The following is a 26620-nucleotide window of genomic DNA, read 5'->3' as shown; positions in this document are numbered from 1 at the left end:
TTATCATCAATAAGTTTAAGCCTTTAAGTGTGAATTTCATATATATATATATATATATATATATATATATATATATTTCCATTTATTTAGGTTTTCTTTCATTTCACACATTAATGTTTTATAAATTTCAGATCTCTACAGTTTTTCATTAAATTTATTCCTAAGTATTTTATTATATTTAATGCTATTGTAAATGGAGTTGTTTGTAATGTAATTTTCTAATTGCTTGTTAATTGTATATAGAAATACAATTAATATAATTTATTGACCTTTTACACTATGACTTGGCTTAAACCCACTTATTAGTTTTAGCACTTTTCAGATGTTCCCAAGGATTCTCTATGTATACATTCATGTCACCTGAGAACAAATACAGTGTTTTTCTTCCTTTCTAAAATATATGCCTAATCTTTCTCTTTCTTTTCTTCTCTTTTCTTTTCTGTTCTCTCTTTTCTTTTTTTTCCTTCCCTTCCTTTCTCTCTCCCTCCCTTCCCTCTTTTCTTTCTCCCTTTTGCATTCACTAGCTTGGACCTCTAGTGCAATATTTAAAAGTGGGGAGAGCGAACATCCTGGCATTCTTCCCAATCCTATATAAAGAGTAGTAAGCATTTCACCCTTAAGTATGATGGTAGCTGTAGGTTGTTGTTTTTTGTAAACAGATTTAATCCATTTGAAAACGTTCCCTTCTATTCTTAGCTTGCTGAGAGTTCTTATTATAAAAGTGTTAGATTTTATAAATTCTTTCTATACCTCTATTGAGATGATCACATAATTTGCCTCCTCCTTCCATTAATATGGAAGATTTTCAGATGTTAATCCAAACTTACATTACTGAGATAAACTCCATTTGGTCATAATATATTATTATTTTTTAATATTGCTTTGAGTAATTTCACATCTAAATTCATAACAAATATTGGCCTCTCATTTTTTTCTCTTGTGACATCTCTGGTTTTGGTATCAGGATAATACTGGCCTCTGTTGTCCTATAATGCTTATTCTAGTTCAAAGACAGCTTTCAGTTTTTATTTTTCAACTTAATAGCAATACTTATTATTATGATGATGATTACATATTTATTATTGTTGTTATTGCTAACATTTTAGAACTATATGTCTTGATCTTTTCTATAATCTTTACAAAAACTATGCAAACTAGGTACTATTATTATATCCAATTATAGATTAAAAAACTGAGCCACACAGAAGTTACATTTTTCCTAAAGCTACACAGCTAATAAATGACAGAGCCAAGATTTGAACTTAAGCAGTTTTACTCTGAAGTCTATATTGTATTTTGTTCAAAAGCTTGGATACACTCTACAATACAGTGAAAAGTTAAATTTATTATACCGAAAATACAACTTCAATTTGAGCTACTTAAGATGTAAAATAAAATGAACTCACATTTTACACCAAATAGTAGTTCCAGGTTGATATAAAGTTATAACATTGCATAAATTATGCAACATTAGTAGTGCAACATTAGATTTGTAATGTCAGTGTAATGTCAGTACAAATTGCAGTCCCAGGATGCACAGAGTTTACTTGGGTCGAATGACAGAAGAAACACCCTCCTCTGTCATTAGCAGCTATCTGAACAGCAATAATGCCAAGAGTTAGAGAGCATGCTGCCATTACCTATGGGAGCAGAGATATCAGAGAAACAGAAAGAAGCAAGAAAAAAAATCTTAAAATGTAATCAAATCAAAGATTAGAAAGTCAGGGACAACAACACAGGAGAAACAATAGAGTCTTGGAGGTCAAAACAAGTAGTTACACATTGCATTTGATAAAGAAAAATAAATCTTACCCTAAGACAGAGCTGGGTGTTCTATAGTGGGTGTTGATTGCTTTTGGCTGTGTTTTAATTTAGATAGAATTACAAGAACACTGTGGGCAAAGGTCTGCTCTGTAGTGATTGAAGCAATAAGAATACTCAGTTAAAAGAATATCACGTACAAATAAAAATCATAGTAATGTATTTGCACATACACATATGTAAATAAAATCATGAATTTAGAGACAAAGAAATATAGAAACAGCCTATATGTGATGACATGCTTATACACAAGGACATCCATTCCAGATTTTCTACAATAGTCCTCATTTCAAATCACCTAAGTAGTTTTTATAAACCTTCCAAATTTCCTGGAGATTTCAGTCATTCCAAATGTAAATAAAATTTCCATTGGCAGCAACTCTCACAGAAATTGGGAGGAAAATTTTTGTCAGCTATTCAGTATAAATTGAGGCTTAAGATACATGATGGAATTTCACAATAGATCGTAAGTTTAGGGTTATGTGGATTGATTTCTATTTTTATCATTTTTTAGGACCTTTATTCATCTTCGCCCTCTACTCTTAACCCTCCTGGACACTAGCTCAAGGATCAATAAACATCTTTAACCTTAAACATTTCAGAATTGCATTTATTCATATTTTTGGTTTTTTCCCTTGGCTTTATATCATGAGATGTAAAGAACATTTTCTATATGAGTTTGAGGTAGACCTAAAAAGGCTCAAATGGCAACAATAAATATTGTTTCCAACATAAATAATGACATAATAAAGCAAACTAGAATGTGTGTTTAGGTAAAAAAAAAAAAAAAAAAAAATACTTGGAAGATAATATCATGAATTCCATTTCAAGAAATTAGTTTTCAAAAGTTTATAACCAGATTTCACTTTGGCAATAGTTCACAATGCTGTTTTGAAAACAATTTCAGAATAGCTCCTAAAGCAGTTCCAAATGGCAATTCTGCTATAAGGACAATTCTATTAAGACCAAGAACATTGAATTTCTCTTTAGACCCTGAAATTCTGGGAAGCACTAGAATAAAAATCACCTACAATTCCCTTTTATCTTATGAAGAAACATTTTTACTAAAAATGTTAATGTAAAAATTTGGATATGAACTCAAATCATCAATATGACATGTTTAAGAAAAAAAAAAAAAACAACAACTATGTGTCTCTAATTTATTGTGAGTTACTATGTCCCATAAACAATCCTGGAAGGAGGCTGCACCAGAGGATAAATTGATATAGATCTCTTTGCTCTCACAGACAGTGTTACAATATTTTCTGCTGAATGAGAAAATGTTTAAAGGCATAAATCAAGATAAAGCAATCATCTGACAAAGAGTTACAAAGAGGTCCCATACCTTTTTCTTAGTGAATGCTGTGACACATTGATTTTCTACTGAAGATGAAAGCCAAAATCATGCGTCATCAATATCAGCTAGCAAAACTATTTGGTTCAATGTTTTATACTGTTAAAAAAAAAAATTACGGAGAAAAGGCAAATCTGAAGTGTTTCACATGATCAAAACAAGTTTGGATCAGCAGAGGAAAACACATTTGAAAGACATTTCATAGAGTTTATTTCTAGAGACTAAACAATATATCAGAAGGGAATAAACTGTTACTTTTGTTTGTCCAGCCAGATATAGAGCTACTGTCTGGATAAGAAGATTATCTGGGTGCTACTTAAAAGTAGAGTTTTGCTCAACTGGCGTGGCTCAGTGGTAAAGCATTGACCTATGAACCAGGAGGTCAAGGTTCAATTCCCGGTCAGGGCACATGCAGGCTGATCCCCAGCAGAGGACATGCAGGAGGCAGCCCATCCATGATTCTCTCTCATCATTGATGTTTCTATCTCTCTCTCTCTGTCCCCTCCTCTCTCTGAAATCAATAAAAACACTTAAAAAAAAAAAAAAAAGTATAGTGTTTAACAAAATAATCCAGCATGGGTAATCTAATACACTTCATACGGTAGTTTCACAGAAGTATAGTTAAAATCTTCCTTATAAAGAAGAGGCCAGCAGGGAGCTGTTAGCATACCCAGCATTTCCATGTGAATTCCAAAATGGCAAATAAATCCCACACCTGAGACCTCACCCCCACTCAGAGCCCCTCGGCTGACAGCCTCACTGTGGCAAATCTGCAAAATCAGGCATGGAAACCCCCTCACTACATGTTCCCACCCCATTCTCCCAGAGCTAGCCAGAGGGCAGGGTCCAGTGATTTGGAAATATCTACGAGAAGGTCCAAATGGCTTGTATAAGCAGTACCAGGGAAAAAAAGAAACAAACAAACAGAAACATAATTACACAAAGTTTCAAAACAGGGCATAAACTATGAAGAGATGAGGGGCATACTGGAATTAAAGCATTCGTTTACACTTAATAATTTCCTAACCCTTTTTTTAAACACCCAATTGGCAGTTTTTAAAAATCCATGACCACAATCCTAATCTTTCTTTCTTTGTCCTTCATTTTTTGTTGTTTTTTCCCCACATGGATTATAGAGATATTTGAATATTACCATAGTATATATTACTTTTTATGATTTTGTAATGTTCAATGACCCATAAAACATGTATTAAATTTCTATTATTAATAATAATCCAGGGGTGCGCAGAAGTAGATTTACAGTTATAATACAAATAATACAATAATTAATAAATAATATTACAAGAATAAACTCTGGTTCATGTACTCACAAATGTAAACCTACTTTTGCCTACCCTTGTGTATATAAAGAATATTTCCAATGCTTAATGGTCCATAATTATATGTTACTGTAATTTTGGAAGGTCAAAATATTAGATAAAATTTAGTATTACAGAAAATTTAGTATTACAGACTTCTGTAATACTAAATTTAGTATTAACAAGCAAAGTAGAATTTAAATAATAGATTCATTAAAACTTAAACTGGTTGCTGTTACATACACTCTAGTAATAAGCACCTAACCTTTACTCCCCCCTTCTCTAGTCACCCTTTCTCCAGCCTGGAAACCAACTTCATCTCTTTGTATCAGGATTGGATGAAGTGTGGACACAATGAGCTGTGCCTATATTTGAATTTGGCTGAAGAAGATAGTGTTGAGAAACTTAAGATTGTGAAAGATTTATTGTGCTGTTCAGCAAGCAACAAACCTGTAAGTGCCGCTAGCAGGCTGCAAGCCAGTCACCCAGACCTTTTCAGCGCAAACTCTAGCAACTATACACACGCTGGAGAAAAATGTTTTATGAGGCTGCACATGTAATTTCGACTTTTAGCATTTCTGTACATAATTTAATGGAAAATGGGCTCAACTTAACATTATTAAATATGGCCCTGTTTTATTGACAACATAACTTGAGAAACATTTTTCCCTAGGAGAACTGAAATACGACGCACCATTTAGGATGCCAATTATGATCCTGAATAAGATTTTTAAGTCTTTCACCACAAAGTTCAACGGGGAAAAAAATCTCCTTTTCTTTATACCCAAGGATAGTACCCTAACACAACAGAGTTCTTTCAGAGGGAGTCAGAAAGTTATATGGTACTAAAAGGCCTAGCTAAACAAGATTTTCTTTGAAAGCACATGTCCCCTCCCCACGCCTACCTCATCCTTAAAAATATATATTTTAGAAAATGCAGTCATGTTGGAAAAAAGTGAGCTGAAGATTGTAAGGCCTGGTTCCTGTAATGCCCAAAAATTAACGACTTGCATCAAACTAGGCTTCTGTAGCACTTCTATCAGTGCCTACGGTCCATACAAGTACATGCCAAGAAACTCGGTCCTCCAAGGGAAAAAGCAGAAGAGAGAGAGATTTCAATTTTGGATAAGAAACCATTTCTGCCAGTATGTCCAGAGGTAGGATGGGAAACCCCATGAAGTAATAAAATCTTAACACTGGAGGTTTGAGAGTATACCTGGCTCCCAAAACTTGGTGAGGAACTGCTTGAACTAATTTTAATGTTAAATAATTTTAATTCTATTCAAATGTCATAATCCTGATACCATATTTGTGGTGCATCACCAATAAAACAGGCAGCCGAAAACACCAGGTAACAGGTACTTATGTAAAATGGTTCTTGTTCATTACGTAGCTACACCCTCGTTTTAAGTATAAGTAAAAATGTGACAAGTAGGTAAAACCAGATATGATAATCTCATTTGTGTTCTCCTTTGTTAGAAATTGCCCTTTCAGAAGGTCAAGAGTATGCTCAGTATTATGAGTTGAAACCTCTTTAAAAGCTATGATTCAACGTTTTCTTCAAAATAGATGTGACAAAGTGACTCTTCTCTTATATTCATTCAATAGCCTCCAGAATTGAACATGGGTCACAGACCTTCCCTGTGGACATGTCAATGTGCCCCTCCACCAAGATTGTTCTATAAAGACTTGTTTTGCTGTATTGATTTTTCATGGAAATTTTGTGCTGACTTAGGAGAAAGAGAGGTGCCTCCTATCCAAAAAGCATGCTGGAAAAAGGAATCAGCAGTGAGTTCTCAGAAATTATAAATAACTTTTTAAAAAATGAAGCAAGTCTTATTAAGCATGTTAGATAAACCAGCTTAGATAAAGCAATAAGAAATCTTCAAAAGGAAGAGATAAATAGACTGTCTAGGATTTAAACTTTTGAGCATGCCAACCCAAGAGCAATCTAGGATGGCAAGCGTAGTAATCTGTATTAGATCGAGATTTTAAGGATAGAGTTAGATAGAGCACCACACTGGGGTATTGTCCTGGGATAAACGGAACACTGCTTGTCATATAGGAATACATTCCACATTATTAGTATGTAGGATCACTGACTTAGATACCATCTCACCCTCAGATCCACACTTACAATAATATACCAGTTAAAATGCAAAATATCCAAGAAAATATCTTTGGGGAAAGAAAACATGATTTTGACATACTATATCATGTCCATATATAAACCATTTCTCTGCAGTATCCTATATGATTTCATTAAGGCCAGTGTACCATTTAATAATACAGTATAGAATATTATTGGTAATAAAATAGTAAATAATGCTATAATTAGTATACATGAACAGCACTGCAGCCACCAAACACATTCCAAGAAGTGTTGCGATCTCCAGAAATGATATCTAAATGCCATCCCTTTCCTTCAAAGGTTGCTATGCTATACTTTCTTCTACACCATGAAAATCTGGAAATGCCCTCTAAAAATATATCTAGAAAAAGTGTGGGGGAAAATAGATACAATCTTACAGAATTCTTATATTTTGAAAATTAGCCACATATTTTTCTGAGTTTTTTCCTCATATCTATAAAGTTGACAAAAGAGATCTCTGACTTATTCACTTCAGGGAATTGCTGAGAGATCACACAGAGAGTATATGTAAAAGTCATTTACAAATGTCATATGTGAAAGCCACATAAGTATTTGAACTTGCTTGTTGTAAATTTGACTTTTAGGAGAAGGCAGGGGAGATTTCGTGTAAACAACATTCCACCTGGAGTAAGGAGACCTAGACTCAAGCTTTAGCTCTGCCCAGAGCAGCTGCGTGATTTTCCAACAAAGATGCGCTCTTCCCGGATTGCCAGCGCTTCCCTATAAAACGTGAAGTATTCAGATGAACTATTCAAAATATCACAATTAAGAGTCTGAGCTTTTTTCAGTATACCAGAGATGGTGCCCAACTCTTTTTTCCCTCCAGAAGTTTTTAGTAGAACAAGAACTTAAAGTCGAAGGACCCTGCACCTGCTTCCAATGCCATGTGTCCATCTTTAAAGATTTTAATCACACGTTATTGGGAGTAGTCAAGGAGAAAAGCAACTTAACAAGCTTGGGGACAGCCTTAATTAAATGATAAATGTGTATCAAAGTAACTTGGATAAGTTCTACTTGCTTTAAATTTAAAAATTTTCTGCCCAGCCGGGCGTGGCTCAGCGGTTGATCGTTGACCTAGGATCCAGGAGATCGGGGTTCGATTCCCGGTCAGGGCACATGCCTGGGTTGCGGGCTCCATCCCCAGTCGGGGGCGTGCGGGAGGCAGCCGATCAATGACTCTCTCATCATTGATGTTTCTGTCTCTCTCCCTCTCCCTTCCTCTCTCTGAAATCAATAAAAGATATATTAAAAATAAATAAAATTTAAAAATTTTCCTACTCCTTAAACATTATGATGCATTTCCAATACACATTATGCAGCCCATTATCCATACCTGAAAAGGCTGCCTGCTGGAAATGTCCAGGTGTTTCTTTATCCATCTGTTGCCTTGGTTCCCAAATATCTGCCACAGCAGCTTGCCCCTTGCGTTACTCCAGACTCGCTGGTAGACGGCCAGCCTGTAAATGTGCTTTCCGAACATGTGGAAATGGAAGCGGAAGGTGCAGCTTTCTGTGCCAGTGGCCCTGAGGATCGGGCTGAGCAAAGCAGCTGTGTTTTGGAAAACCTGTGGCTCCGAAGATTCGATGTAGAGATAGTGTCCTTTAGCTGTGCCCAAAGTATGATCCTTCATTGGCCCTGTATTAAGTGTTGAAGTTGGACCCTGGTTCCTGGTCCAATCGAAATCATCTTCTGTATCTTGTTCCCAGTTACAAATTCCATTTTCAAAGTTACATTGTAGTTCAGGTGCTGAAATTGGCATTAAATAACAGCAAAAGAATATTAAAGACAAAAACAACTCTGATGAAGAATACTAGTTGATATGTCACTCCTGCCAAAGTAAGCAATTTTAATCTAAAAAAAAATTGCAACAGTAAAGTTTTAAGAAGAGTGAAAAATCCTATATAATACATCAAGTAATAATATTGTATGGACTGGAAGTAGAATTATTTTGGCCATTGTTTCCAAATGCCCTCTATGCCCATCCCTTCTCCATTTCTATTACCAAATCTCGGCAAATGATCACAACCCAACAGCTGGCTCACTGCAACAAACTTCTGGCTCAATGGACTTTAAACTTAGCTGAATGTTCCAATCCAGTGACCATTAATATATATACACACAAAAACACCAAAGCCCAGAATTCATCTCTAAGAATGTTGACATAATGGTCCAAATGATATAGCCAATCATCAGGATATCTTATCAGCTCTCTTGGTGACTCTAACATGCGGAGCTGAGAAGAGTCATCTTCTAACAGGTGCCAGTCTTTTGGAATCATTTGGGGCACATGGTAAAATTGCTTACATGGTGAAGCCTACCCAAGTACTATTCTGTTAGATTCGGGATGAAGCCCAGGAATCCACATTTTTAACACGTACCCAAGATGACTATAAAGAAGATATTTTCCAGACCCCACTCAGAGAAACCCCTTTCTTGGGCTCCATCCTGCCCCAGTTCCAGGTGTCCCTTCCATACCTGTGGCAGAATGACCACCCTTAAATGACAGGTTGTCATTTTCCTGCTCCATTCAAAATCCGTGAATGTGTACTCACTCAACCTAAACTTAAATCTACACTCCTCTTTCAAGCTTCACATTTTCCAAATTAAATTAACTTCCTGTTTGCCCTTCCCTTTAGCAAGCCCCATCCTCCCAACAGGCCCTTAGCATTCCACCCCTCCCCCATCTCTATTGATACCCAATGTTACGTCGTGTGTCTTGCTGATGCTTAGCTGTGTCTCCTTAGTGGTCACCTTTTCTACTGGCTGGACTGAATCTCCTTTAAACAGGAGCTTTTAAACTTCTAATGCCTCAGTCACTAGAAGATTCAAAGCACTTATAAAGCACTAGGCCCTTATCAATGAAATGCTCTACCTACATCTCTAGGATAACCTAAGAACATATTCATTTTTCAAGATGAGAAAATTTTGTCAACACCAAGTATCAGTTTAGAATAAATGAGACAGAACGTACATTTGCATTATTTGGGCAGAAGGGACTGGATTTAGAACTAATGACTAGTTCCACATTTTAGCTTCATTTACGCAATTCAATACTTTTAAAAAATAAATGTCAGCTGTCCTTTATTCATCTTGGTATAACTGTACTTGGCATCAAAGTGAACAAATACTCAGACAGTAAGCAAAAGTGCACGTGAATAAATACAGCCAGGTAAGAACAGACCATCTGTGCCTAAAAACTGGAGAACAGGAGCTTACACCTAATGAAGGGAACTGAATGAGGAACTGTCAAGTGAAAGCTCCTCTGCCGTTTGATATTTACTCACTGGGGACTAATCCAGTCCAGTTGTGACAGGAACTGGGGACCCAGGGCGTGCTCTCCAGGTGTCAGTCCTTGGCCGGAGAGCAAGAGAATGTCAAGCTGCTGAGTTTTTTGACCTAATGCCAACAGATTTGTATATTGCCTGTCTTCATATTGACTACATGCTCAGTCTTCATTTCAAAAGGGAATATGTGTAGCTCAGCCCTTAAAAAAGACCATGACCCTAAACATACTGCAGGAAATACAGTGAGGATTTAGAATGTCTAATGTATTCCATGTAATAAAGTGATATGTCTAGATGGAAAGCTATGAGCAACGGACAGTCTAATGCCACTATTTTCTGTCCTTAATATTTAGTCACAAGAAGAATATTGATATTATAGTTGTACTGCCATAATGCCATTTTATGAAGTTAATACTGACAAGTTTGAAGATAATTTGCTTATTTTTAGCAATAGATCAAGATTTTTTTTAATGCTTACCTGAGGATATGTTCTCATTGATTTTTAGAGAGAGGGAGGGAGAGAGAGAAACATCGATTGGTTGCCTTCTGTATAAGTCCCAACCAGGGATCAAATCTACAACCTAGGTATGTGCCCTGACTGGGAATTGAACCCATAATCTTTTGGTGTATGAGACAGCACTCCAACCAACTGAGCCACCCAGCCAGGACAATAGATGAACGCTTTTTTTAAAGAATAGAATTGGAAAGCTTGAAAAAGATTAAAAAAATACTTTCTGAATTTGCAAAAAATAAATTAGATGTAGGACAAGCAACACTTCTTATAATAGCCATTGTCGAAATCATCAATTTTGTTTATATCCATATACTCACACATTAGTTGTGTAATGAAATTTCTGACAATATCAAAGATTACATATATGCAAAATTCTCTACAGCGATTTGTATGGAAATTTCCTATTATGTTTCCTACCACGTGCCTAACATTTTATGGCTTTATTTTGGTTTATAATTGGCCTCCCAACTTAATAGACACATAGTTTAAATTTTAAGTATTGTTGCTATTTCTGCAAAAGGAAAGATACAAACTTTTTCCTGGCAGATTTTTGTAATTAAAAGATAAAACCACAACTCTGAGTTTCTGATTCATATTCAGGAGCAGGTGCATCAGGTACTAGCTGGAGCTAAGCTTATTAAATTTCAAGAGCTACGCAATCATCAGATATACACATTTTTTGGTAATTTAAACCACAAACTCAGACTTATCTTTGACACCTTACTCTGTGCTCACTAAAGCCAAAACATCATCAAATGTCCCTCCTCAAATTTTCCCAATAGTCCCTCCATTTCCATCCTTACCATTGTGACAAGCTGCCAACTCCTCTCCTGCTGACCACTGCAATGGATTCCTAATGGGTCAACTGAATCCCGTCTTCTCTAATCCACTCATAACACACCATACCCGTAGTGACATTTCCAAATATGCCAATTTTATTGTATTAGCCTCCTTCTTAAAAACCTTCAAATGAGGAACAGCTTCCTTAATATGGACTAAAAAGACCCGCGAATCTGGCCTCCCTTTACATCTCCCTCCTTCCATTGCACCCTACTCTCCTCTCTCCTTGCACCAGCCACACATTAGCTGTCTTCCATCTGCCATGCAGTCACATACTGGGGCTTTTTCATGTATGCTTGGATTTACTATTTTTCAGATTTCAGCTAAGTCAATACCTCTAGGAAGTCCAATGCCGCTATTACGTCATATAACATCACTCCTATTTGTAAGTCTTGTCAAAGCTTCCATTTTATATTTATTTATTATATATTTGAATAATATCTCTCCTCAATTAAGCTTTAAGCTCCATGAAGGCAGGGACTCTGTGTAGCTGTATTTAACATTGTATCCCTAGTATTTAGTTTATAAATCTACATAATAAATACTGATGGCTTGACTAACTAATTGAATTGCACAAAATATTGATCAACCCTGGGACAGTGCTTAGTGTCTTTGGCTTGACTGGCTAGAAAACAGTACATTTAAGTAAGATCACCACTACCAAGTGAGCAAGAGGAGGAAAAATATACTTACCACAGTCAACCTCATCAGTATGATCACCACAATCATCCACCAGGTCACACAGCTGAAGCTTTTCTATGCAAGCCTTTGTGTGTTCACACCAGAAATGATCTGGCCCCTCACAGTTCTCCGCAGGGAGGGGAAGGGTACAGTTTTCAAAACTGATGTCATCAATAGCTGAGACCCCGTCATAAATGCCAAGACTGACTTTTTCTAGTGACAAATGGAAGGGACGAGTGAGGCGCCCAAGCTGAATGGTTGCCTGCGACCACTGGTTGCCCTGGTTATATAACACTCTCCAGAGCACTGTGGAGTCATTGGATTTTTCCACATGGAGCTGGAGCACGGCTGCTCCAACTGACAGGCCATAGTTATAAAACCTGGAAAAGAGTAAACAAAAGAAATAGATATGATTTATGGGATAGACTACACATTTAACTGTTACACTCTTTCACTTAATGTAATAATAATTAATAATTAGTTATCATAAAGGGCGCTTTTATTTCTTACGGTAACCGTAGCTGCATGTTTGCAAAGCTTATCTACAAGGTGCATACTCTGACTCTCAGGACCCTAGGGGCATTTCTCAGGGAGTTCAGTCCAGAACAGAGGAAGCAGTGTTAATTAAATTACAGTCTGTTGCTGGAGGGAAAGAATCCCTTTCATCTTCAGAAAGAACACAACAAACACTGATAATGAGCTCTTAAGTAAAATGTTAATTGTGTGGATCTAACGCAATAGCGATTTTTAAAGCAAAACCAGGGGCAAGTCATAATGCCTACTAAGTGCAGGTGTATGCCCACAACCACTGGGCTGCTAGGGTAATTGACCATTGTTCTTAATATTTACCAGAAAGAAAGTGTGCATCCTGTTCCTGTCTGGCTGATAGTCGGGCTCTGGAGTTTAGCAACTTGTGCCAAGCTGCTGCTTTTCTTCAGAATAAACATGAAATGCCCTATTGGTACACAAAAACAAGTCATAAGTTAACGTATTAGATTATAAAGTAAGACATCTTTCTCTTAACCCTACACTAAATAATTCCCATGTCCAACTAAAATTAAGACCATACAACAATTAAAAATCAATAAAAGTGATTTTTAGTCAAACTTGCCCTTATAAATATTAAACTATGATCTATACCAAGGTCTAAATGATGACAAAAACAGTTGGTAATTTCAGTTATTCAGCCAAAAATATATCTATACCCATTATCTCCACCATCCATAAAGGAATAATTCCATGTAGACAACATTAGTGTAACTGATAATGCTCAGCTGCCCTACTATGTGCTGTGGTAACACAGGATGTTATCTGTTTCTCTTTCTCTTCCCAGACATGACCAAAGGTAAACTGAAGTAATTACTAAGAGCCTCTGCTTATGTCTTACCTTGAGCAGTATTTTGAGTATGATCATGGGGCGGGGCCTGTTGCTCAAAATCAGCTGAAAGGCTACTTCTCGAGCCCCACATCCAGTCAAAATGGTCCCCACTGATTGCTTCAAACCAACCACAGCTGTTTGCTTCAAAGTCACATTTGGAAGCTGAAGAACAGAAACGTTGCCTTTAGCTGGGCTCTCAAAAACGTTCACACGCTTCACAAAGGGCAGAGTTCAGTGGAAATCACCTTGTCAGGCTGCTCAAGAACATCAAAGAACATACTTGAGGGGGGGAAAGGGGGTATCCTCTGATCCGAAAAAACCTGGAGTTGTGTTTATCATACTAGAAATGGGTATGGCAGAATTACCAATTTTAAAAATTCAATTATTTTCCAAATATTCTAAGCAGCAGCATCCGACCAGATTGTTTACAGGTTGGCCAAGGTCGGCCTAATTTATTCTGATACTCGTGTTAGTTTACCTGCTTCTATTATATGACCTGGAAGGTTGAATTATCCCCACGGAGTATTTTACACTAAACCATGGAAGCTGCTATTCCAAAAAAATTAGTATTTGAAAAATGTAGATACATTACATTTAATTAACATTCACCTCCGGTTTTTATAGAACTTAGTATTTCCTAAAGCATTGTATGCATTGCTTAATTTGTGCAGGGCAGAATAATTTGATCCAGTTTCCAGGTAAATATGCAGAAAAATCAGCTAAGTCCCAGGAAGAAGAGCAGAGGAAGAAGCGAAAAGGAAAGAAAGGGGGTTTATAATAATAGCAGTACAGCACTACAGCCGATGTTCAGTGAGTGCCTGTACCACTGAGTGCTTGATCTAGATCTAACATTCACATTAGCCCTAGGAGAAGGTGCTATTATTATTGTTGTTGTTGTTGTTGTTGTTGTTGTTATCATTATTCTAAGGAAGAAAGGGAGGTTTAGGAAAGCTCTTAACTTAACCAAAGTCATGTAGTCAGGGAGCTGTAGAGAGGGATTGGAATCCAAATATTCTGGCTCCTAGTCTAACATCCTTCTGCAACTCTTGACAATAACTCTTAAATATCATTAGACTGAAAAAAATAATAATAATAAGCCAAAAAGGAATCATCTAAATTTGCTTAGTGTGGATGTTCAGCTGTTACTATATATCCCAATGCAAAATGAGGCTCACTGCCACGAACGATTATTACATTGGAATCCTTGCTCACTGGCCATTTTTATCCAAAGATATAATGATAAATTACATAGATTTTCCCTTGTGAGAGAACTTAGGACATAAGCAGTAAGTTTAGGGGATAACAGTATATAGTAAATCACTCAGTGAGATTACAAAATTTAAAACCATAAAGGCATTTTAACCTAATTATAAATCATTTTCATTGTTGGAAATGTTACTTCTACTCACGGAGGAATATGAGGTGAATAGTAATATTACAAATACTTTCTTATTTGTAATAGTTTCTATATAATATCTGATTTCCAAAATATATTTGTTTTCTGGCTAGTTTCCTACTGGAAAATATGTCTAGCATGGTACTTTTAAATTTCATCAAAAGTCAATGGGAGAGGGTACTTTGTAAATTTTATGATTGTGTCACCATTATGTGTACACCTGTAACTAATACAAAGTAATATGGAATGTAAACTTTAACTGAAAAAGAAAGTCAATGGGAATGCATGGATACATTTAAAAATAAATACTTTAAAAATGTTGCATCAACTTTAATAAGCAAGGGATGATGATACTTCCATATACATATAGAGACAATTAGAAATCAGCAAAATGAAGACAGTACTGCTATTTTTAGAATACAAATTTCTCAAGTAAAGTTTAGAAATCTATGGTGAAGCAAAATGAAGTGCCACTAGAAGTGAAAAATAATGATAAATATATCAAGTTAAGAATAAGTGCTAAGGATATTTAAGTTCGCTGTTTTAAAATTTATCTTTATTGTTGAAAATATTACAGATGTCGTCTTTTTTCCCCATTGACCCCTTCCACCCCATACCCACCCCCCTCCCCAGGCCTTCACCACACTATTGTCTGTGCCCATGGGTTACTCATCTTTGCATAAAAATTCTTAGGTTAATCTCTCCCACCTACCCATCCACCCTCACCTTCCCTCTGAGATTCGTCAGCCTGATCCATGCTTCCATGTCACTGAATCATTTCTGTTCATCACTTTATTATGTTCTTTAGATTCCACATATAACTGAGATCATGTGATATTTGTCTTTCTCTGCCTGGCTTATTTCGCTTAGCATAACATTTTCCAGGTCAACTTCAGAATTTTAAAGGCCATCTCCATTTGTAAAAATGTAATATACCAATAACCCATAAATGTACATAAATTCCAGAAGTTTCAAAGTATGTAATGCCATTTCAATCCCTGAGGAAGCAAATATTTTTGTTTACTCAGTTCTTGTTATACAAATGTAGAAAGAAAACTAAGTATTGCTATTGTATAATATCTACCCCCATAGCTACTTGGAAAGGGGATCTTATCATCTGCTATTCAGGGAGATATTGCTGTGGAAGTAAATGAATATTCAAATGGTAGTAAAATTTAGAAACTACAGAAACAATTTTATAGTTCTCTTATATAAGGCTCTTCAAAAATAGTAATTTTAACAGATGATTATGCTGTTAAATTTCAAATATGCTATAGTATACTTTGTTCCCACATATTTAGATTTCTATACACATTTAAAAACCTACCTCAAGTGATCATATATGTAGTAATCAGATGAACCTCTGGTTAGCTGTTAATCAAACAGACCTCATTCGAACAGCTTTTGAAAATTATGTATATCTTTTTCTGACAGAAATACAATATCCTGGGTGTGTTTTAATAACTGAGATTCAAGGATTTTTCACTGTTTCAGGGGCATCATTACTGACTATCTCAATTATCGTCATCATCAGAATTACCATAATTTGCAATAACAATTACAGTTACCATTTACTCAGAGATTATTGTGTACCAAGCTTTGAGCTAGAGGCTGTTACATTCATAACAGGATGCCAACACAGAATTTCTAAAGATTATGCATGTCTATTTTATAGCTATGGGTAGAAAAGCAAGTGACTCTATAGCAGCTTTTAATTATTTTATGTCAAATTACCCTTGTGACCTCAATTAGTTATGTAAATATAATTACAGTAGTTACCTCTGGGGAAAATATGTTAGGGGATATTTGGTAGATGAAAAATAGGTCCATCACCCTACACTATCATTGTCATTTTTAGAGCTTTTTCACTCAGGCAAAAGAAGATTAATGCATGGAGAAGACAAGGAATCTTGTGAGATAAAAATAAAACCCAGAATCAGGCCCTGTCTCATTTCCTATTCATTATCTTAGAACTTTTCTGATGATTTCAGATGAACCCTACAGAGGTTCATTTGTAAGAAATAAACACAAAGTTGACAAAGGGGAAGTCTGGATTGATCATTTGAACCTCTCAAAAAGACTTCTAAATTTATAGAAGGATGCCTCTTAACATTTACCCAAACTTACTGAAAACTATGTCCACATAAAAAGCTGTTCCTGAATGTTTATAGCAGCTTAATTCATAATTGCCAAAACTTGGAAGCAACCAAGATGCCCCTCAGTAGATGAATGGATAAATAAAATGGTGGCACATCCATACAATGGAATATTATTCAGGGTTAAAAGATAGGCTATTAAGCCATGAAAAGACACAGATGAAACTTAAATGCATATTATTAAGTGAAAGGAGTCAGTCTGAAAAGGCTACATACTGTATGTGAAAAGATGCTCCATATCATATGGGTTTGATATTTTAAATTTGTATTTCATCAAAGAAATACAAATTAAAACAAGAATAAGATACCACCACACCCTATTAGAATGGTCAAAATAGAGAACACTGACAACACCAAATGCTGTGAGGATGTGAATCCACAGGAACTCTCAGTCATCACTTATGAGAATTCAAAATGGTACAGCTACTCTGGGAGAGAATTTGGCAGTTTCTCACAAAACTAAACATGCTCTTACTACATGATATAGCAATTGTGTTCCTTGGTATTTATCCAAAAACAGTTGAAAACTTATATCAACACAAAAATCTGCACATGGATGTCATAGAAGCTTTATTCATATGGAATATTGAACAATGGAATATTATTCAGCTCTAAAAAATGATCTATTGAGCCATGAAAAGACATGTAGGAACCATAAATTCACATTAGTAAGCAAAAGAAGCCAATTGGGAAAAGCTATATACTTTATGATTTCAATGACATGATGTTCTGGAAAAGGCAAAACTAGAGAGACAATAAAAAGGTCAGTGATTGTCTGTGGTTGGGTTGGGGGGTAGTGATGAATAGGCAGCTGAACAGAGAGGGTTTTTAGGGCCATGAAAATACTCTGTATGATACCATAATAATGGATAAATTTTTCCAAACCCATAGAATGTACATCAAGAGTGAACCCTGAAAGATGACAGCGGATTGAGTGGAAGCTACACTGACACTCTCCCAGGACCAAACTGGAATTACAACTAAAATATAGAAAAACTATCCCAAATAACCAACTGCAACTGAAAACAAGCTGGAGAGCACCCTCATATCCAAGGAGGAAAAGTGGTGACTGCATAGAGGCTGGTAGAAAGTACAGAGGTGTGAGAGGGCAGGCTGGGCTCCCACAGGCAGCAGCTGAAGGTCTGGAGATGTAGCTAAGCTATGGGGGGTTCCCACTGGGAACTCGGGGGTCTAAACCCTAAGCTAGGCTTCCCTGCTCAGAGCACCAGAACTGAGAAAGGTACCCACATAACATCTCGCTGTGAAAAGCAGTGGAGTTTCTGTATGCCAGAGAGAGATGGCTGGAAATGCAGGCATCCTCTTAAAGAGCCAATACACAAAGTTTTGTGGGCAGTCAATCAACTTGGGCTCCAGCAGAGGGAGGGCAGAGTGGACTAGAGCTGTGTGAGGAGAATCTAGACTTGTGGGCTCTGGAGATAGAGCTCAGAGAGCACCCCTCTGGATTCCTGGGCCGAGTCATTCTCTCATACTTCAGAAGACATCTTTCACAGGCAGACATTTACCTTCCAAGTAGTTTTTGCCTGAGGGGGAAGCAATTGCCCCACCATGCTGGAAAATCTCTTGCCATACCCCTTGGAGTTTCTACAGCCTGAGGCTCATTAAGAGAATCAGATTAATCAGCCTACAAGCAGAGGCAGACCTCAGAATGCTTTGAGTCATTGCCTGGTCTGCTTCTGGACCTGGGCCTTGGAAAAGCACACTTTGGTGTGCATCTTGGTCCTGTCCAAACACACCTAGCCACAACAGAGGGGACCTCAAGCCGTGGGTTGTTGATAGCCCCAAGTAGGGTACTCAAGGCCAGTCACCAACAGTGTCTGCCATTGGCCTCCACCAAAGACCTTCCAAAAAGACTGAGAGTCCTAGAAGGCCTACTTTATACATAGAAGCAAACCCAAATAGGCAAACAAAATGTGGAGACAAAAAACAAGGCCCAGTGAAAGAACAAGAGAAATCTGCAGAAAAAGAGCTAAATGAAATGGAGATAAGCAATCTATCAGATATGGAGTTCACGATAGTGATTGTAAGGATGCTCAACAGCATGAAAAAAGATATGGAAATTATAAAGGAACTTAAGAATGACATAGCAGAAACAAAGAATACATTGGAAGGAATAAAGAGCAGAGTAGAGGAAGCTGAGGATCAGATCAGTGAATCAGAAGACAGGGTAGAAAAAAAATCACTCAATCAGAGATCCAAAAAGAAAAAACAATTAAAAAACAGGAGGACAGTTTAAGGGAGCTGAGGGACAACATGAAACGTAACAATATTCTCCTCATAGGAGTGCCAGGAGAGATTGAAAATAAGCAAGAGTTAGAGAATCTGCTTGAAGAAATAATGGCAGAAAACTTCCCTAACTTAATGGAGAAAAAGTCATACAAGTTCAGGAGGTGCAGAGAGTCCCAAGCAAAAAGAATCCAAAGAGGTCCATGCCCAGACACATCATAATTAAATTGCCAAAAATTCAAGACAAAGAATATTAAAGGCAGCAAGAAAAAAGTAATCTGTTACCTACAAAGGAGTTCCCATAAGGTTGTCAGCTGTCTTCTCATCAGAAACAATACAGGCCAGAAGGGAATGGCATGAAGTATTCAAGGCAATGCAAAAAAAGGATCTGAAACCAAGAATACTCTATCCAGCAAAGCTATCATTCCAGATAGATGGTGAAATAAAGAGCTTCCCAGACAAAAAAAAAGGCTAAAGGAATTTATCACCACCAAACCAGCATTGCAGGAAGGGTTAAAGGGACTGCTATAATCAGAAGTAGAAGTAGAAGCATTGCAAGAAATGTTAAAGACACTGCTGTAATAATAAGTAATAGAGAAACATAGGCATAAAGAATTAAAATGACAATAAAAAAGGACTTATCAATAATAACCCTAAGGACTTTAAGGAAGAGATCAGCAGCTATACAGTCATAGTGGTGGACTTTAATACCCCACTGACTTCACTGGTTAGATCTTCCAGACAAAAAGTCAAAACAGATGCCCGGCTGGGCATGGCTCAGCGGTTGAGCGTCAACCTAAGATCCAGGCGATCGAGGTTCGATTCCCAGTCAGGGCATATGCCTGGGTTGCGGGCTTGATCAATGACTCTCTCATCATTGATGTTTCTCTCTCTCCCTCTCCTTTCCTCTCTCTGAAATCAATAAAGATACATTTAAAAAAAAAAAAAAAAAAAGGTCAAAACAGAAACAGTGACTCTAAATAGCACACTAGATCAGATGGATTTAATTGATATTTACAGAACATTTCACCCCAAAGCTGAAGAATATACATTCCTCTCAAGTGCACATGAGTCATGCTCAAAGATAGACCACATGTTAGGACACAAAACAAGTCTCTACAAGTTCAAAAAGATTGAAATCATATCAAGCAGCTCAGATCACAATGGCATGAAATTAGAAATCAACTACAGTAAAAACACTCAAAAACATTCAAACACATGGAGGCTAAATAGCATGTAATTAAACAATGAATGGGTTACCAATAAGATCAAGAAAGAAATCAAAAACTTCCTGGAAACAAATGAAAATGAACACACAACAACCCAAACTCTATGGGACACAGTGAAAGTAGTCCTAAGAGGGAAGTTCATAGCACATAGGCCTACCTCAAAAGGCAAGAAAAAATTTTAGTGAACTATCTAACCCTACAACTTAAAGAATTAGAAAGCTCCCCTGTGAAGCCACCTGGACCATGTCTTTTGTTTGCTGGAAGTGTTTTTATTACTGCTTCGATTTCATCAGTTGGTATTAGCCTATTGAGCTTTTCTGATTCTTCCTGATTCAGTTTTATGTGATCTCACTCATATGTGGAATCTGATACACAAAATAGACTACGGAACAAAATAGATCCAGAGACACAGAAGCATGGAACAGACTGATGAATGTCAGTGGGAAGGTGGGGGTGGGGGAGTGGTGGAGAGAGATTAATCAAAGAACTTATATGCATATGTGCATAACTCATGAACACAGATAATAGTGTGGTGAAGGCTTGGGGGGGTGGGCTGGTTGGGGATGTGGAATGGAGGAGATCAATGGGGAAAAAAGGGAGATATCTTTAATACTTTCAACAAAAAGATAAACTAAAAAAAAAAAAAGAGTGAACCCTTAGGTAAACTAGGTAAACTAGGACTTTGGGTGATTACAATGTGTCAGTATAGGTTTGAAAATTGTAACAAATATCCCGCTGTCGTGGGCCATGTGGACAATGGGGAAGGCTATGCATGAGTGGGGATGGGGATATATGGGAGATTTCCGTACCTTCCACTCAATTTTTCTGTGAATGTAAAACTATTCTAAAAAATTATGTCTTAATTTTAAAAATATACATTTTTTAAAATCCTGATATCTCCATACTAGGGCCAATCATAGAAGGAATCTATAACTATCACAGGCCATCCTGTAACTCTTATGTACCTCTCATCAGATTTGGAGTTATGTATGTACTAGTGTATTGTAGTTCCCCCCACAATACTGGAATTTCTATGAATTCAGGAACCATATATGCCTTGTTCGCTCTGTAACACCTCTAGAGCCAAGTATAATGCTTGTTAAATATTTACTGAATGAATGAACTAACTAACCCTGAAGTTATTATTCTCTCTCTCCAGATACCCTCCCAAATACCCACTCCTTTACCCCAGTGGTACAAAATTAACTCCCCAGGTAAAAACTTTTCTAGCTAGTTGCCTCACTCTAACTTTCATCAACAATTCAATTCTGCAATTCAAACCCTGTGCCTCATGGAATTTCCAGTTCAAACCAAGAAATGTCTTTATTCCCAAACTTTTCATTAAGCCTCTTTATGGTTCTTATCTCAGAGTCTTATACTTACCTATCCTAGACCCTCCTTATTGGCAGTGGAGCAAAACTAGCTTTTTCTGTTAGATATATATTTTACGTATATTTTCTGTCTTCTCATCTAAATTGTAAACTACTCCACATCTGGGCAAATATACTAAACAGCTTTGTACACACTATACATTATTCTTTTAGCAGATATTAAAGTTATTTTTAAAAACCTTTCTTCTGAAAGCCCATAGGCGTGAAGAGGTTTATGTTACTTGACAATCTTACCAATTTAATCACCCTGGAAAACTTGGCAACATTAAAATCAACCCTGAGATTCACTTTGCACTCTCACCTCTATCCTGAACAAACTGTGTGACCATAGGAAGGGCCGTGAATTTCATTCTTTTTGTGCCTCACTTTTCTTAACTATAAATTAGTAAATATGTATAAATACATTTCAGACAATGTTAGATGCCAAATAAGTGTTTTATAAGTGTGTGCTAGTATTTATATTATTATCATATGGTCTTTCAAGTATCTTTAAATCTATACTCCAAAGAGAGAGGTTTATATCAACGTTGGAAGAAAAGGTAAATTTCAGTATCCACAGAGGTAAAGTTCTGCAACCAACAACACACTGTTTTCTACGAAAACTTGGTGTTGAAAAGGGGAGAATCGAAAAGGGGAGAATCACTTTCTCTCCTTATACTTCTCATCACATACTCTGCTAAACTGAAAACAGAAACAAAATGAACAAGAGTAGCAAATAGGAGAGAAAAGAGAAGGACTGATGGAGCATGAGCTTACACACCACCCCAAGAAAGGCACTTAGACTCTAATTTATGATTTCAGAGTAAAGAAGAACAATGGTCTTGCTGAAGAATAAAAGCCAAATGTGCTCAAAGTAATGCCCAGAAAAAATCCACTCTCTCCATAGATACAATAGTAATATAATTTATTGAAATTTAATCTTAAAAAGACTTTCTTATTAAATACACAGATGATATTCTCAATAGAATTGTCAACTGTAAAAAACAATCCTTTATTTTTCTAATCTCTACTCTCTTATCTATTATTTTATCTCTACTACCCTGAATTTTTCCAATCCAGCAACATAAATGTCTGCAACAAAGATTGATCAAAATATTATGGGTTATTTACCAGATTTTACTTGTCTACAGAAATATTTTTCTCTTTTTCCCTCAGTGATCAATGGCTCCATCAATGAGAATGAATGGACGTTTTTCTCCACTTCTTGGTTTTATGTCACAAAAATGATGAGCCATCACCAGAAACAACTTCCCATTCCAATATTTTACAATTACCTCTGTCGAGAGGGAGGTTTGTTTGCTTTTTCTGTTTTTTGGACTGGAAAACAATGTCTAGATTGTAATTTCAGAACAATATGAAAAAGAAAATGAGAATCCAGTTTACTAAGAAGAAATAACATTTTTTTTACCACAAGAACTTATTTTTACCAATGTTCATTTAATACAAATGTAAGGTGTTCAATCACTAGCAAATATAGGTTTATTTTGAGATACATTTTTCCTTGTAGTCAGGCCTATAGAAAAGAACATAAGATATAAAAATAGAAATCAGCAGCTTATTTTCACTTCTTTATAAAGTAAAAAGTAATTTGTGGTAATTAAGAGAGATGCATTATTTTAAGAAGCCTTTAATTTTATAATCGAGTTTAAATATGTCCAATCTCACCTAAGAATACCTTCTCAAATATATGTTTTTTCAGAAAATACGTGAAAAAACACAGGCCTAGTTAGAACACACACACACACACACACACACTGGTTTACAGCCAGCAGACTAAGGAAGAAATTATCCACCAGGATGCATCCAAAAAAATAAAAAGGGTACATTGGAACCAAACAGAGGTGCTCCTTACTCTCCTATGCTTTCTGGTATCCATCCTGTGCTCCCTACTTACAAAACCTAACATTGTATGAGCTAGTCAAAAGAGAAATGTTTACAAAGTCCAGCTCAGTATCTCACTCAAAGCGGGGGGGGGGGGGGGGGGGGATGGATTTAGAGCTGAGACACAATCAATTTATAAATGGCATACTTGCCTAATGTTGTCTAATTTGTAACTGGTGGAACCCTGCTTTAAATCCAGGCAATCTGTCTCCAGAACCCACATTCTTAACCACACATTATTTCTTTAATCACATTACATTTCATAAATCTGAAATGTATTGAATTACCTGCAATAAAATACAATAGTATGTTTCAAGGACTTAAAATATTGTTTTATAGACTTGAAAAGAAGATGGAGATCATGTTGGCAATGGACCCATGACCACAGTGAAATGAGTTTTAAAAAATTAACAAATCAACTCCACATCTCTGAGTCTTTATTTTCACTTTTTGCCTGCTTCTTTTGCAAAGCTAATTTTATACTGGGGATCTGTTTAGTCATAGAAATGCTATTTTTCATCCCATTTTAATGAGCTATGCATTAAAGATTCTAGCAGATACAGTCATTTTGGAAAAATATACAACCAGTATCTAAGTTTGAAAAAAGTAAATTAGAAAAGTAATAAAACATTCCTTTTTCCTATACTGTGTGACCTGCCTTTTCTTAGGTTTTACTGAATTCAAATACTAAGTATTGACTTTTGTGGTTTTTCCCATGAGCAAAGAGAAAAATAGAAAACAAGAAATTGTTCAGACTTATTTTTAGAAAAAGTACATGTATTTCAGACTAAACAGTTTTTAGATAGAAATAAATCATAGAGCTCAGAAAATGTTGTTTGAGAACATCAAAATATCCTTACAAAGTACAGATTTGGCTTTCCCATCTGCATTACATAGTGTGGACTAAAACAAAATTATATATATATGTGTCTATGTGTGTGTGTGTGTGTATATATATATGTATATATATATGTGTCTATGTGTCTATGTGTGTCCACATAGACACACATAGACACATATATATACATATACATATATATATACATATATATATATATATGTCCTGTTCATCCAATGTGACATAACAAAATGTATCACTGATACTATTTGACACATGAAGTTTTAATTCCCCAAGATATAAGTTACTTTCAAAAACTAAAGCAAACACTATATAAAGTAGTATTACTTATTTTGGTCTCTGAGGAAATGAAATATTTGTTCACAAAAATGAAAACTTCTGAACAGTATCTTCATGACCATGAGAGAAATGAAAGCAAATTTCTAAATGCACTTCGAGCACAGTGTAGCTGGAATCTTCTACTTTGCTGGCATGACTGTTTACTAACATAATAACCCTTTGGCCAAAAACAAAAACGAAAAAGGGCAAAATTCACTGTCATTAGATAACCATTTAAAGCAAAAATTAAATTTTAGTGCCTATCCTAAAGCAATAGTTCAAATTAACAATCTGAATCTAAAAAAATTAAGAGATGTCCTTAAAAATGATGACAGTGGCACACTGATTTCAAATAACCTGTGCAGGGAAAACGGACTTTTTAGAACAGTGACATTGTATGGACATACCTGGACACTGACTTTGCTCTCTGTCTCCCACTTGGGCCCCCAAACTTTCTTACTGATGCCAAGTTGGGTTTGAGAGCTCACATACCCAAATAATTTTAAACACTCTCTTAAATGAAAACATACAGATTATTTGCCAAAGTTCTTTATACATAACAGCATAAACCCAGTATGAAATCACTCTGGCATGAGCTTTCCTAATATATTTTTACCATGCCCAAACAAAGTCAGTGCTTTACCCTGCAGCCCACCCTATTAGGGTCTGAAAGCCAAGGGAAGTTCTGCTAAGAGATATTATATCTGCCCTGCTAATGTAAGTACTTCAGTTCTTCAGCTACCATAAATAAATATTGGAGACACTTAATTTAACACCATAGTCAGTGTATAGTATTTTTAACTGTCCAAAAATGAATAAAAGAAAAGAGGGAGGGAGGAAAGAAGAGAGGAAGGGGGAAGGGGGGAAGGGGGAAGGGGGGAAGCGAGGAAGCGAAGGGAGGAAGGGAGGAAGGGAGGAAGGGAGGAAGGGAGGAAGGGAGGAAGGGAGGAAGGGAGGAAGGGAGGAAGGGAGGAAGGGAGGAAGGGAGGAAGGGAGGAAGGGAGGAAGGGAGGCTCCTTGAAAATCTGTATACCTAAGTTGCAATCTAAATAACTGTAGTTTTATATTACAATATAAATTAATATAAAACATTCACGTAAATTGTTGGCAGCAGCAAAAATGGCACTGGGTGTTAGGTCGGTGGAGTCAGGCCAAACCTCCATTCAGCAACTGAGTTCTGGCTAAGAAAGAATTCAGAGTCAAGACTCAAACTGTAAGAAAATATTTATTTAGACAGTCACAGAAATAGAAGTGAGGGGTAGAAGAAATAGGCTTAGGAAACAAGTTATAGAGACAAAAGAAGGACCCTTGGAGCTTAGAAAAGAGAGAGAGACAAGGGAAATGGCATTAAGAGAGTAACAACTGGGTTCGAAGTCCTAAGGGCTTTTAAGGGCCAGAATTTCAGGGGAGGTCCCAGGGGAAGATCTCAATAGCATATTTATCAGCCCTCCAGGTGTGTCCTTTCAGGGTCCTGGTCCCTACTGATCCGTCAGTGCAAGAGTAAAGGATCATTAGTCCATGATGTTGGTCCTGATGTCAGCCATGGCATCATCCCACCTGGCCTTGCTGCTTTTCTGGGCCCAGAGCTGAATCACAACTGATGTATGTGATGTGGGTCAGAACTCCTTGTCCTGGAGACTTAATGCTTAAGGGCTAACCTCTGGCCCCCTTGTTCATTCCTCACTAAGGTGGTCTAACCCATATGACTAGCAAAATGCCAGGGGAGGAAAGATCAGAGGCATGTCTGAACTGCCTGACCATCGATATGAAAGGTCAGGGGTCTAAACTGCATGACCAGCAATA

General features: G+C 36.6%; 1 protein-coding gene across 1 annotated transcript in view; it reads right to left on the bottom strand.

The window, feature by feature from the left end:
* Positions 1-26620, bottom strand: part of MALRD1 (MAM and LDL receptor class A domain containing 1) — a 543727-nt gene that overhangs the window by 402752 nt on the left and 114355 nt on the right. Inside the window, 4 exon segments of the mRNA XM_087815868.1 lie at positions 7980-8392; positions 11978-12345; positions 12815-12920; positions 13353-13505. Of these exon segments, the coding sequence (XP_087671994.1) occupies positions 7980-8392; positions 11978-12345; positions 12815-12920; positions 13353-13505 (1040 nt within the window).

The sequence above is a fragment of the Miniopterus natalensis genome, chromosome 1 (assembly GCF_054644295.1).
Source record: "Miniopterus natalensis isolate mMinNat1 chromosome 1, mMinNat1.hap1, whole genome shotgun sequence".
In the NCBI taxonomy this organism is placed as follows: domain Eukaryota; kingdom Metazoa; phylum Chordata; class Mammalia; order Chiroptera; family Miniopteridae; genus Miniopterus; species Miniopterus natalensis.
This window is presented reverse-complemented; position numbering and strand designations above follow the sequence as displayed.